The sequence below is a fragment of the Populus euphratica genome, unplaced genomic scaffold, assembly GCF_000495115.2.
Source record: "Populus euphratica unplaced genomic scaffold, PopEup_1.0 scaffold57.1, whole genome shotgun sequence".
Taxonomy (NCBI): Eukaryota; Viridiplantae; Streptophyta; class Magnoliopsida; order Malpighiales; family Salicaceae; genus Populus; species Populus euphratica.
In genome coordinates, this window is record NW_011499919.1 from 930,209 (window position 1) to 944,707 (window position 14,499).

At 37.1% G+C, this 14,499-nt stretch overlaps 2 protein-coding genes across 2 annotated transcripts; both read right to left on the reverse strand.

Annotated features, from left to right (window-relative positions):
• Positions 1–5,855: 5,855 nt before the first annotated feature.
• Positions 5,856–8,268, reverse strand: LOC105134993 (protein trichome birefringence-like). Its single transcript, XM_011039654.1, has 5 exons — positions 7,412–8,268; positions 7,018–7,210; positions 6,732–6,925; positions 6,490–6,648; positions 5,856–6,403 (listed from the first exon to the last, which is right to left on the reverse strand). The coding sequence occupies exons 1-5, from the start codon at positions 8,149–8,151 to the stop codon at positions 6,025–6,027; spliced, it is 1,665 nt and encodes a 554-aa protein (XP_011037956.1). The 5' UTR covers positions 8,152–8,268; the 3' UTR covers positions 5,856–6,024.
• Positions 8,269–8,973: 705 nt separating this feature from the next.
• Positions 8,974–13,835, reverse strand: LOC105134994 (formate--tetrahydrofolate ligase). Its single transcript, XM_011039655.1, has 5 exons — positions 13,565–13,835; positions 13,185–13,334; positions 10,638–11,813; positions 9,839–9,985; positions 8,974–9,410 (listed from the first exon to the last, which is right to left on the reverse strand). The coding sequence occupies exons 1-5, from the start codon at positions 13,724–13,726 to the stop codon at positions 9,135–9,137; spliced, it is 1,911 nt and encodes a 636-aa protein (XP_011037957.1). The 5' UTR covers positions 13,727–13,835; the 3' UTR covers positions 8,974–9,134.
• Between the last annotated feature and the right edge of the window lie 664 nt (positions 13,836–14,499).

Genomic DNA, 14,499 nt, shown 5'->3' on the forward strand with positions numbered 1-14,499 from the left:
AATATGTCTCCTTAAGCTGAGGGTGGGGGATCAAGTCGAAACTTGAACCAAAAAGTAGTAAAGGATGCAACAGGAAGCAGTTTAGTGAAGACATCGACAAGTTGATCCCAAAAGGGAACAAAATGAATCTGAATCTCTTTCTTGGCAATGCGGTCATGAACAAAGTGACAATCCACTTCAACATGCTTAGTACGAGCATGGAAAATAAGATTGGTTGAGAGATAGGTAACACCAAGATTATCACACCAAATAGTAGGAGCATAGACTGAGTGAACTTGCAAATCTGTTAACAAGTATTAAAGCCAAATAACTTTAGCAGTACCATCAACAAGGGCTTTATACTCAGCCTTAGTAGAGGAGCAAGCAACCGTGCGTTGCTTGCTAGATTTTCAAGAAATTGGTGTCTGACTAAAAAAAACAAGATAGCCACCCGTAGACTTGCGATCGTCAATACTACCAGCTCAATCTGCATCTGTAAAGCCATGTAGAGCAAAAAAAAAGCCTCGAGTGATATGAAAACCATAAGATGTCGTACCTTTAAGATAGCGTAAAATACACTTAACAGGGACCCAATGAGAATTTGTAGGAGCACGCATAAACTAACAGACTTTGTTAACAGCAAAACATATATCTGGACGGGTGAATGTAAGATATTGAAGAGCACCTATGATTTGATGAAATCATGTAGGATTAGATAATGAGTGATCTGGTAATAAAGTGACTTTCGAAGGGGAGACTAGAGTATCAATAGGTTTACAATAAGTCATTCCAGCTCGAGTAAAGATGTCAAGAATATATTTATGTTGACGCAACATTAAAACCATACCAATAGACTAAACTTCAATACCTAGAAAGTAGTGAACATCACTTAAGTCACGAAGCTTGAACTCAGAGCTGAGTAACTGTATAAGGTGATGAAGTATAGCAGAGTTGTTACCCGTTGGTAGAATATCATCAACATACACCAGGAGATAAAAGATATTAGTACCATAGATAAGATAAACAAGGAAGTGTCAACCTTGAAAGCTTGAAAACTGATGGAGAGAAAAAAATCACTTAGACAAGTGTACCATGCTCTCGGTGCTTGTTTTAAACCATACAATAATTTATGAAATCTACACACATGAGATGGAAGAAAGGGGTCAACAAAACCTGGAGGCTGTTTCATGTAGACCTCTTCAGTAAGAACACCATTGAGAAAGACATTATGAATATCAAGCTGATAAATCTTCTAATTTTGCAAAATCGTGATAGAAAAAACCAATCAGACAGTGCCTACTTAATAACTAGACTAAAGATTTCAGAATAATCAATACCTACTTGCTGGGTAAAACCTCTAGTAACAAGGCGCGCTTTATAGCTCAATACCACCATTAATATGACGTTTGATCTAATATACCTATCTACTGCAAACAACGTTCATCGAAGGATGAAATGGAACCAAAGACCAAGTGCGATTTGTGCGCAAAGTGGCGATCTCATCACACATAGCATTATGCCAAACTACATACCGGTCAGCATTAGAAAATGAAAAAGGCTTAAAAGAGGGAGAATGCAATACCCATGTAAAGGTAGAGGTGGCGACAGTGGAAGCAACCAGATTTGCTATCTTCAGCTGCCACTATCTAAAAGTCATAGGATGTCTACTACGTGCTGGTGGAGACGCAGGGGAAGATGGTGGCAGTGAGGAGACTTGTGGCAGCTGATAAGAAGATAAATCAACCATAAGTTGCAGACTTGCGAGAGAGGATGATGAAGAAGTAGCCTCAAGTACAGGACTGTCAGCAGAGGAGGGGCTATAAACAGAGATTGAATCTGTAGGAATGTTGGCCAGGGTGGGCGAAGCAGAGGAGGGACTAGAGAGCACCTCAAGACCATAAGGAGATAAAATCAATTGACGAATTGAACCTGCATCATAAGGGTTAGATAAACAAGCATGAGATGATGGTTAAAGGATGGTTGGAGGTTGTGGTCGAGTGGCTGTTTGGAGTGGCAGAGCTAAGTGTTGTGGGCTATTTGGGTGGTTGGTGGATATAGGTGGTGATGGATGGTTTAAAAAATTTAGGAGAGTAACAGTAGTGAGTGGGGTGGTGGTTGTGGTGGAAACCTTTGCAATCTATTCAGAATTATCAAATGAAAACACATGTTCATGGAAGCGAACATGATGGGAAATATAAATACGGTGTGATACAATATCAAAACATTGATAACCTATATGCGAGGAACTATATCCAAAAAACACACATGAAGAGGAATGAAAATCCAATTTATAATTATTATATGGACGCGAAAAAAGAAAACAGAGACACCTAAAAGTACATAAAAAATGATAATGAAGAGACCATTGAAATAAACAATTAAACGGAGAGCGATGGGCAAGAATAGGAGTAGGCATGCTATTTATAAGATAAACAAAGGTTTCAAAAGCATAATTACAAAATCAAAAAGGTGTTTTGCATTGCCCTAAAAAAATAAGACTCGTTTCCACAATGTGCCTATGACGATGCTCTACAGTGCCATTTTGTTCATAAGTGTGGGGACAAATTAGACGATGATGAATACCAATGATCTGAAAAAATATAGATAATTTTCGGTATTCACCACCCCAATCAGTTTGAACAGATTTTATTTTTAATGAAAATTGATGTTCAACGAGAGTTTAAAATTGATGAAACACAGAGTAAACATCAGACTTGACAACGAGAGGATAATACCATACATATTTAGTATAAACATCAACAAAGATAACAAAATAACAATAATCATCTAAAGAAAAGAGAGGAGTAGGGCCCCATACATCACTAAAAATTAATTCAAACGGAGCAGAAGTTTTGTGACCCGTAGGTCCTAAAGACAAACGCGATGATTTTCCTAAAGGACAACTTTGACATTGAAAATTAAGACTTTTATTGTTACAAATGATCTTATTTTTTGAAATTAACAATTGAAAAATACATGAAGTAACGATGCTATAAATCAGCAGAGGCAGAAGTGTAGGGAGACCAATAGGCTTGAGGAACTGACATGACAGAAGGCTTGGTCAGGGCATAGAGATCATCTTTACTCTGACCTGACAAAAGGACTTTATGGGTGTTGAGATCCTTGATATAAAACACACGAGGGTGAAATTCAAAATAAACATTATTATCAATATAAAATTTCTTAATAGAGAGTAGAGGTTTTGTGATTGTATGAACCTGAAGAGCATTAGATAAAATGAAAAAACGATGTGGTGTATATATTTTTGTATGACCAAGATGAGATATAGGGAGGCCCTTACCATCACCAACATGTAAATTATCATGAACAAGATACGTTTTGAAGCAATCAAGGTGGCAAGATCAGGTTTGACGTGTTGATTGGCACCGGTATCCTGAAACCAGTCAACAAAACCGGATGAGGAGAGATTGCATTGCACCAGATTGGTAGTAGGCTATTGGTCATAACCTCGCTACTGGAATTGAGGACAATGAGGGACATAGATGGCAGTATGGATTCTGCCCCCTATTGCGTTGCCAAGAGTCCTACCGATTGTCACTAAAGGAGGAGTTTGAAACCTGCGGTGATCAGGTCTGGAGCTAGCAAATCGGTTGCCTCTGCTACTGGACTAGTTTGGACGTCAGCCACCATTGAAGCGGCCTTTGCTACGGCCAGAATTGCTAAAGGTCTGGCATTGCGCAACAAGGGCAGATGATGGAGTGTTGGGTGTGGGTAGTAGAGGAGCATGTATGGCAGCTGAAGATTTGTGAAGAAATTCATACGTGAGGAGATGACTATGAAGATCTACATATGATAAAGGTTTGGTCTTGGTAATAAGACTTGTAACTAAGTCTTTAAATCTCCCCAAAGACCATGAAACATATATAAATTGAAATCTTCAAGCGAAATTGGCCGACCAACAACAGCCAATTCATCAAATAAAGTCTTAGCTTTTTGCATAAATTGAGTTACTGATTCATCACCTTATCGAAGATCCTGAAGAGAGTCATGAAGTTGCATAATACAAGAGTTGGAGGTGGAAGCAAGAGTGCGCTTAAGAGTGTGCCAAGCTGAATAAGAGCTTTGACAGCCAACAACAAGATGTAAAACTTCCATAGATAGGGAGGAAAGAAGAGCACTTAGAATGAGTTGGTCTTGTTGTTTTCAGCTAAGAAAAAACGGATTTACCTAAAGAGAGATACCATCACAAGCAAGAACATGTGAAGGTGGACAAGTGTTAGAGCCATCAACAAAACCAAAAACTCTTTGGCTTATGAGATACGGCAGGATCTGCATACGCTAATAGAAATCATTGGTGTTTGTTAATTTAAGGGAGATGACTTGATGAGTGTGAGAGATGGAGATAACCCTTGCAGCAGCAGAGACAGCAGCTGCATCAAACGTGAGCTGCAAGAGAAGGTGTTCACCAGCCATGGCAGAGGAGAAGCCAGGCGGTGACGTAGCAGAGGAGGCGCTGCAAGAAAAGAAGGCTGCACTGCTGGTGCTATAGCAGAGAAAGATGTATATAACGGCTATTCCATTAAAAAAGGGAGGCTTTGAGGCTGTGATTGAAGTAGATTAATTAACTTTTAGGGATTGCAACTCTAATACCAAGTTGAGAATAATAGAATATATTAGGTTGTATCTTAACTAACCTTTCTATTTATATATATACGGTAGAATACTGCAGTAACTATAGAGATTACAATATTGGAATCATCCTATATTAATTTCCTATTATGATATATACATACTATACATTCTATAATAAGAGGGGGGAAACAAGCACAAATGAGGGATTCAAACTTACCGTCGTCTTTACTCCTCTTTCTTTACAAGAGTAGTGATGAACAAGAAACCCTTTTGTCAATACCATATGTAAAGTCATATCATCAAATGGTTAGAGAATTTACCACCTCTAATTAAAAGCAAGATTGTGACAGAAAAGCCTCTGATTTTGTGAACAGCAATGTTTTCTCATGGCATTCTAGTGCTACCGTTGCTTAAAAAATATGAGAAAATTTTATGTGACCACCCACCGCATGAAAATCTCCATGCATGCTTCTGTCAATATCGTATCTGCAGCTCGCATTGTACTCCAATGAATTGGCTATTTAGAGGAAGTTTTAATTAACTCTTTTGGTGAGGTTATGGAAACGTAGAAAATAAAAATAATAAGGGCCCGATTCCCGGCATCACATAAAATAGGGAACGTTAATATTACAAGAGTCCCAATGTACAAGGCACAGCTACTAAAATATAAAGGGCAGACCTCAGATTACTTCCCCATCATATGACAGCAACCTAGCAATATAAGTTCCTGCAGCAACAAATAGGATACTGTAACAATAAAGAAGAAAATATTGTTAGTTTCTCGATTGTAAACAACATGCACAGTAGATAATGAATAGTTGTCGAAATTGAAATTCACCTAGATTTTCCAGCAGATAACACTGGGTTGTACATGAAGAGGGGATTAGAGGACAAAAGCAAAGCATATTTTATGGTTATTTGTGTAGATCTTGGAAGTGGATGGTGTTTGATGTCGAAACGATGAATCCAAGGTTTTGTTATCGTTGGTGGGCCAAAAAAAGAAACAAATCATTTGTACCAGAGGATTGAAGGAGTGATCAAGAGGTCGGTGGAAACAAGGAGGGGACGATGAGAAGAGGTTTGAAGGAGTGAAGATGTCTGTGGAAATCATGAATTGTTGATGGAAACAAGGGGAGATGGGTAAGCGAGCGCAAGGAAGAGAGGAGATGAGGGATATTTTGGTTAAGAGATAACTGAACGGTCTTTCAACGTGCAATAACTTTGCAGAAGAATCTTCAGAAGCAAGTATTCAGTGGAAACAGATTACTGTAAACATTGTGTTCGCATTAATAAATTCATGGCGACGTGTAACCAATATTGGATTGGCTACATGACATATATATATTAACATAAAATTCACCAGTGTGATGAAAAGTTTATGTCATGACAATCATAAAGTTAATATGAATGTTGAACTGTTACAGCTTGTCGATTTGCTGGGCTACTTTCCGATTAATGGAGTCTCATTGAATTGTGTACCAGACGCTGCTTCGGCTTTAGTTCCTTCTGCTTATGTTTGAAGAGCAAATGACTGTATATGATCTCATTCCATGTATCAGGAACCCCAGGGAGACACCAATGACTGCAATCTTGGACTCTCGACGATGACCTCTCCTCTTCAGTCATATTTTGCTCCCTATATACTGAAGGATGTGCATCCCTCCGGAAATTTGTCATTCTTGTAACGTTTAGATAGAATACTGGTGTCTTCATACGCTTGAGTGTCGACTCCAGAATCTTCACCATTGGGGGATCTTCTTCAAAATAAGTCTCCTCCATAAGTGGCTTGGTCTCACTGTCACATTTACCACCAGAATCCCACTCTCCACCTCTGTGAATGGAACAAAAATGTGACAAGATTGTCATGTGAGCCTCTGTTTTCGAATCCACGGATAACTTAGGTTCTTCGTTACATACCTAAAATGAGAAACAGAATATCCCCTGAAGAAAACAAGGGTCTTGAACGGATCCGTCTTTGTTTCCACCCATCTAGCCCATGTTCTCAAAGCTTTCCGAAATGCCTTGTCGACGTTCAATTGACTGTAGACATGGCTACCTTCTTGATAGTAACCCCTCCTGCAAGTATCTGATGTTATAATTTGTTCCTTGATGATTTCCTAATAAGAATGATACATGAAGAGAGGGAACATTTATGTCACCCGTCCAAAGTTTTCTCATGAGTCCACCAATGTCCTGTGTTGAATATCAGAACATCTGCTGTTTTGTACTTGTCGGATGATCTCTCAAGCATATCAAGGCGGAGAGTTTCCTTCTTCGATCCATTTTTACCTTCCATTTCCCATTCTTGAACAAGAAATGGTGATTGAAAGAATTCCACCGAGGAATTGTAATCCTACCAATCCAAGTAAATTAATGTTTTCAAACAATGAACAGATTTCCTGTGGCACTTATAAGAGACGAAAAGGAGAATACTAAACCACGTACTTCGAATATGAAGGAGTAAGAACTCTCCGATCGAAATTCTTCTCTGCCAGAGGCTTCGAATACTTTAGACTTATCTTCCACCGAATTTCGAAGAATACAAACCAGAGATTCCCACATGTTCCTATTGAGAGAATCACCGACAAAGACTAATCTCTTCCCTCTTAACATCTCCAACATAATCTTACCATTCATCCTGCAAATTGAAGTTGACATGTATTTCAAGGATTAATATTTGATAATTTGATAGAAAAAGGGAGAAACCCCCCTGCATTTCTCAACACAATTGCTATCCAAAATCAAATATATTATAGCTAGAAATTATAAATACAGGCTCAAAATATATATCATAACAATTGAGAAGGTACAAAAACGTATGGACATATTATATGTTTACCTCGGGATATTGCAATGCCTTGGTTGCCATCTATATTTTTGATACTCACTATCAGGCCTTCCATTAATAAAACAATTGAAAGGTTCATCAATATGAGGACAAGATCCTGGTGCAAATATAGGGTAAGAATCATCCTTCCCCCATTTCCCATCAAACCAATTGCACTGCTCCATTTTCCTCACCCATTTCTCAATTTTCGTGTTCCTATCTCTCCCTTTTGAATCCAATGCCAGCACATCACTTTCAACTCTCTCTTTCTCCACAGCCCTTTTTTTATTCCCATTTTCTCTCTTCAAAGAATGCTGCTCCTCCTCACCATGAGAATCATTTCCTGCATCCATCTTCCCATGTTGTGCTACAGTGTCATTTAAACCAGCACTTAATAAAGGGTTCTTTTCAGACGTGAGATTGTATTCTTGAAACAAAGAATGAACCCCATATTTAGCATCAGCTAACGGAGATTCGTTGGGAACATGAAGAAGGGTGTGGTGTTGGTGAGAAAGAGATGAAGAATTTGAGAGAAAGTGAGAGATAAGGGAGGAAAAAGGAAAGGAATAGCCAGAAAATGATTGAATATAGAGCAAGAGAAAAGTGGATGGTATAAAGATAAACGTGAATCCAAAAGCAAATGACAAACTTTTTCTTCCTGTGAAAGGAATGAAATTAGGCTTTGATGTGTCTGCAGATTTCGTGAGTAGACGGTGTTTTGCTGAAGATATTGGTAATGATGAATCTGTCATCGTCAAAGAACTAGCTTTTGGCGCGGGGATGGAGGAAGATCCCTGCCCTGTGTAAGAACTTGCTTGGCACTTTGTGTGTTGTTTTTTTGGGTTCTTGGAGATTCATGCAAGTAATTGCATGCGTCAACCAAGATGTGTTTGATTTCTCATTTTCCTTAATATATATATATTTGGTTAAAAAAATAAAAAACGCTATTTTTATAGTTGTTTGTAGCTTTGCATTTATGTTGGTTTTATTTGACAATTTAATTGTTTATTTTCTAAAATAGCATTCATTTGTAACCATATTTTTAGTATCATTCACTATAAATAAATATCATACTGCAATTAGTAAAATTAAGATATTTAAAAATAGTTAAATGTCAATTTGATTAAGAAACTAATTTATATTTTTGCAGCTAAGAAGAATTAGCATATAAAATTATCAGAAACACATGAAATAGTAATACTCAATTCACAAATTACATTTTAATTTTTACAGAAAATAAGAAATTCTTCCATGAATTAACAAAAACTTCTATAAAACTCAACTTGTCATACTCAGAATCCAATCTATACAAATAAATATATATTTTTTAACATATTTAATTTAATTACCATCAATAGAGGAGTGTTCCTTTCTATTGAATTTTCTTTTTAAATGGCTGAAACCAAAGCTTGAAATTTGTGAAACTTAAAAATGGAATGAGTGTCGCCGAGGAGATAGCCATGCTAACTAACAGTAACACAAGCATGAGTTCTAATTTCCACAGCTCTGAAGCTAAAGCAAGAGAAACCTGAATTATTACTAGCCATCATTGATACGAGACTGTTAACTGCGGATTAAAAGCAGAAAGAAAACAAGAACTTTTCATTTAATCAGTTGCTTATGTATCAAGTTACATAAAAAATCAAATATAAGTTACACTCTGGCTTTGTACTTCTGCAAGGGCAGGACAGGGAAGCCTACGGCAAAACACTTGAAATGAAAAGTTTAGTTGGCATCAAGAGAGACCAATAACCTTGCCGGTGGCAGTGTCGAGATCAATGTCATAAAAGCAAGGCCTTGTTGGAAGTCCTGGCATGGTACTCATAGTCCCAACCAAAGGATAGATGAAACCAGCACCGATGCTAGCCCTGACATCTCGTATTGGCAAAACAAATCCAGTGGGGGCTCCTTTCTCAGACGCTTGGTGTGAAAATGAATACTGGGTCTTCGCCATGCAGATCGGCAGACCAGAGAACCCTTGCCTGCTGTACATCTCAATTTGTTTCTCAGCCTGGTTAGATATAAAGTGAAGGTCAACTTCAGAGAACATGGAATTTAAACAAATGTCCATGTTTTAAAATTTTCAGTCAAGGGCACTCCGCTGGCAAATTTCTGAACCCCGCATGACTTGAATGTGAGAGAAAACGGATTTCTCTGAATTATCTTCTATTTTAAACAAACTTCATACCTAGAAAAATGCATCAAACATCTCCCACAATGATTTTCGTTGCAAGAAAACTTTTTAATCCTTTCACAGTTGGACCATTTCAGCCCAGTTATGTTTGTCATTTTTGGTAAAAAAGGGGGAAAAATGAAAAATTAAGATTGAATGCAACTACCAATTGGGACTGCTGTACGCATCAAAACATGAACCTTCAGATAGAATTAAAAGAACCATAATGGAAATTGAAAGATAAAAAGAAGAAACAAATTCTTTACCTGCTCTGAGTATTCGACACCACTAGCACCATATGACCTTGCTATTGCCTCTATTTTCTCTTTAATACTAATGTCCAAGGAATATAAAAACTTTAATGGCTGTGTCACATTCTCACATGCCTTTTGAACTGCAATTCCAAGTTCCACCTGAGAAACACAACGCAGTGAGATAAGCAGACAACAAAAGGTTAAAACCAATACTTGGATATTTTACTGATTCTGTCTAAAGACACATGCTCAAGAAGCTAGAGTCAGATTTGTGCTACTGTAAAAAGAGGACCATTTACCAGCTTCAAGGCAACTAGACAAGACAATAAATAAATTCATATCAGGCAGTGAACTTTTCATCCACTGATATGTATATTCTGTGATCCTGATCCAAAATATGATTAGAATTATTTATTTCTTGTACAGGATGTAACCAGATGAAACAGGCAAGTGGGTGAAGCAGACATGCAAGATTTCACCTGCAGGATAATCAACTCCAACACCAGCAGTTGAAAGGATATAACACATTAAATAAAGTATGAATTATATATTAGGGCTATGATAGAAGGGAAACTGAGGAGCACTACCAATGAATTGATAGAGTAACATTAAGACACCACGGCAATTTTGGTGTTTATAATGAGGATAAAGGACATATCTTCTGCAAAGCTCAAAGCTCGGTAAACATGTGGTAGTTCTTTCTAGGTGAAAAAGTAAGAACCATGCTTATTTGGTTTCACAGAGAGCAGAGTGATGCACAAATTCATCCTGGTTCAGTATGGGAATGGAGAAACAGGAAGAAGCAACTTACTGCTCCTTTCCCACCATGAGCATGGTGTGTACAGACAACAGCATCATATGCCCCAGCAGTCAAAGCTGCATTTCTGACAGCATTAAGTTCTGCTTCTGAATCAGATGCGAACATGTTCACAGCAACAACAACATTTACACCATAAGCCTTGGTGTTAGAAATATGCCTAGCTAAATTCACACAACCGGCTTCAACCAAAGACACATTCTCAGTTGTGTAGGCACGGTCAAGAGGCTTCCCAGCAACCACTTCTGGCCCACCACCATGCATTTTCAGGGCCCTAATTGTTGCAACAATAACAGCACACTGAGGAGTCAAACCGCTGTACCGGCACTTTATGTTCATGAACTTTTCAGTTCCAATATCAGAACCAAAACCTGCTTCTGTGACCACAAACCCACCCGGTCCCACCAGCTTCAGTGCAATCTTATCAGCCACGATGGAAGAATTTCCATGAGCAATGTTCGCAAAAGGACCAGCATGAACAAGAACAGGAGTTCCTTCAAGAGTCTGCATTAAAGTAGGGTTGATAGCATCCTTCATCAGTACAGTCAAAGCACCTCCAACACCAAGATCATCAGCTGTCACAGGGTCCCCAGCCTTGCTATTGCCAATCACCATTTTACCAAGCCTCTCTCTCATATCAGCTAGAGATGTTGTGAGGGCCAAAACTGCCATTATCTCACTAGCTACAGATATATCAAATCCTGTTTCTCTCACCATCCCTTTTTCTTCAGGACCTTGTCCAACAGTAATCTTTCTCAAAAACCTGTCATTGACATCCATTACTCTCCTCCATGTTATGGAAGCTGGGTCAATATCAAGCCTTGCAAATTTTTTTACTTCTTGTGGTGTGAGTTCCTCAGGCTTGGTCTTGGAGATACCAAGCCTCTTCAGACGCCGAAACATTATGTCACTAAAGCTTCGTTTTCCTTCTTTGTTCGGTGGGCATAAGCGGTTTAAAAGAGCCTTGTCTGATTGTGTAGACTCGTGGAAAATCCGGGTATCAATAGCAGCTGCTAGGAGATTATTTGCAGCTGTTATTGCATGAATATCTCCTGTTAGGTGAAGATTGAATTCATCCATTGGAATAACTTGACTATAACCACCACCAGCTGCACCCCCTTTTATTCCAAAAGTCGGTCCTTGTGATGGTTGACGAAGGCAGGTAGCAACCTAGCATCAAAAAGAAAAGAATTCCTATCATAAACAGAGGCATATCCGGAATTACGATATCCACACAATCATTTACACCAAAAATGTAAAGAAAACAAGAAACACCACTGCCTGCTATAAAGACAAATTCATATCTAGTTTCCTAAACGTCCTCATGCACTAAAGAAACCAAGAAAAAAGAAATTTATTAGAGTGGAAAGAACTAAAATTTGACTTTGGCAATGCAGCTATTTAACCGGAGATCAGTTTCCTGGGTTGTTGACTAAAAGCTACGGAAGAATTGTGGTAGCTTTCAAGATTGCAAATTTCAGATCTATATTCTTGAAAAAAACAAAAGCCTGAGCCAACTTTACTGCTCTTTTCACCTTTCATTGCGAGGAAAAATTGCCAAAGTTCTACCATATATAAATGCAGCTGTTTAACATAGATGTACAAATAACAAAAACCAGCAAATTTATGTGTGTGAAAGCAATGGGATGTATTAACTTATTAAGACTTTGAAGAACAGAATGTGGGAATTTTTCAATTGGACATGAACAAACATTGAAAATATATGGTTCGTGTCAAGTTCATTCTAACAAGCAATTCGAGCGAACATAGATTTGGGTATTCCAACAAGAGTTTATGGCTTTTCATTACCACTGACATTCCTTCCAAAAAATATCTTAGTCCATGCACATCTCAGGCTAAAATAGTGACACTCTCTGCCTCACCAATAAAATGATGCCAACCTTCAGATGTTGATATAACTTCTACCATTAGAAAGACAAAACATAACAATGACAACAGCATGAAGCTCAGTATAAAGCAGCCAAAAGAAGTGGCCTTTCAATAAACTGTAATGAAAGCTCTATTACATCAACAACTGGGCAAGCTAGGCCAACATACACAAACGAGAAGTAGCCTTTTAATAAACTGTAATTACCGGGATTTAACAACATACCCATACAATCACTACTGAGCAAAGCTGAATCTTGAGAGTCCTCACAAAATGTGTTAGATGGTAGAACTATCTCCACAGTCATCCTTCTAGGACCTCATATGATGGGATCGTAACTAGGCAACTGCCCCCTTTTCTACTTAAAACAGAAAACGTTTTGGAGCTGATTTCTTATTTCTTCTATTATTTCTGTTCCACAGATTCTACAAGGCACTTTCCTTGTTATCAGTCAGTCCAAAAACTTAGTATGGATTATTGACTACGTCATAAAAACATAAATCAAACTGATAGCTTGAAACTAATGGAATGAAAGTTTAAAAATTTGCTGCCCAGGTAAAACTCAACAAAACTGACAGCACAAAACATGGACAGAAGGGGAAAATGAAATGAAAACAGTAAAAAGCAAGAAATGGAACAAAACAAAAGGCTACCTTTTTATCAAGAAATGCACCCAAAGCCTGACAGAGGCCAACAGTAGTAGTGGACTTCCCTTCTCCAAGTGGTGTAGGAGTAATCCCTCCAACCACCACATAGTAACCATCTCCTGATCCTTCAAGCTCATCAAGCACAGGCAATAATACCTATAAAACCAACGAACAAATCAATCTTCTTAGCCTCTCCTAAAAATATCTAAAAACCCTTTAAGAGAGATTGGATTTTCAAGAAGTTAATCCATGGAAACCATTGTTTCAAAGGAAAATCATCTACACCAATCAAGATGGTCAACATAAACAATCAAAAGAAAGCAAGAAAACAATCACTTCATAATATGACATAAATCCCATCACAAGAAGATAAAAAAAGAACTCACCTTGGCCTTGTATTTTCCATAAAGATCATAATGTTTAGGGCTAAGATTCAGCTCTTTAGCAATCTCAGATATGTGAAAAGGTTCCACTGAGTTAGCAATGTCTATGTCAGCTGGTACTGGTGACACCACCTCCAACTTCCTCAACGTTTTTGATGTACTCATTGTTTTTTGTTTCAGTACTGTGAATCTGATGCTAGAAATTCCAAATCTTTTATAGCTGAATCAACTGCTTACATGAATATTATTTAGAGGACCAGTGGAGAGAAACCATTTTACTAAAGAAAAATCAGGTTTAGTCCCTTTAAATTTAGAACAGTTTCACTTTGGCTGGCTTATATAGGTTGGATTTTATTATTTTATCAACTATTAGTTTAAAAATTTCTGGAAACGTTTAAAAATGACCCTTTAAAATGTTCAATAACTAAGAAAATCTAACAAAATGTTATCCCTTTTAATCATTTTCTTTTAGATGTTCATGTTTTGATTTTTATATTATTTCCAATAAAATAACATTATGTCAGGTTTTTAAAACAACATAAATATTAACATCTAAAAAATAACAATTAATGATGATAGATATAATTTGTTTGAATTAAATGTTTGATAATAACTATATATAAAAACATGAACTGTATAAAAAAATTTCGATTAAATATTATATTTATAATATAATACTAACACTATAATATATTTATTAATATTACTAAATAAATCTAACTCCAGCTTTAATAAAAAAAATAATGATTTTACAATATGATTTACGTGGCATTTGTATATTAAAAATCCATATAAATCTTATATAAGCACTTATATAAAACATTAAATTCAAACTGAGTAGATTTTATATCCACTTTCACCGAATAAAATAAAATAAAATAACTTTTAAAAATTCAAAGAAGTTTTCAAATTTATTTTAACATTAACTTCAAAATGTG

Bases quoted from the DNA above. Each gene is read 5' to 3' on its own strand.
- LOC105134994 (XM_011039655.1), bottom strand. From the start codon at position 13,726: ATGAGTACATCAAAAACGTTGAGGAAGTTGGAGGTGGTGTCACCAGTA. The intron at 11,814-13,184 runs GTAGCCTTTTGT...TTTTGATGCTAG, and splicing joins GTGCATTTCTTGATAAAAAG to GTTGCTACCTGCCTTCGTCA. The intron at 9,411-9,838 runs GTAAAGAATTTG...ATATCTAACCAG, and splicing joins GTGTCGAATACTCAGAGCAG to GCTGAGAAACAAATTGAGAT.
- LOC105134993 (XM_011039654.1), bottom strand. From the start codon at position 8,151: ATGACAGATTCATCATTACCAATATCTTCAGCAAAACACCGTCTACTC. The intron at 6,926-7,017 runs GTACGTGGTTTA...TTGGATTGGTAG, and splicing joins CTTACTCCTTCATATTCGAA to GATTACAATTCCTCGGTGGA. The intron at 6,649-6,731 runs GTGACATAAATG...AGATACTTGCAG, and splicing joins CATGAGAAAACTTTGGACGG to GAGGGGTTACTATCAAGAAG.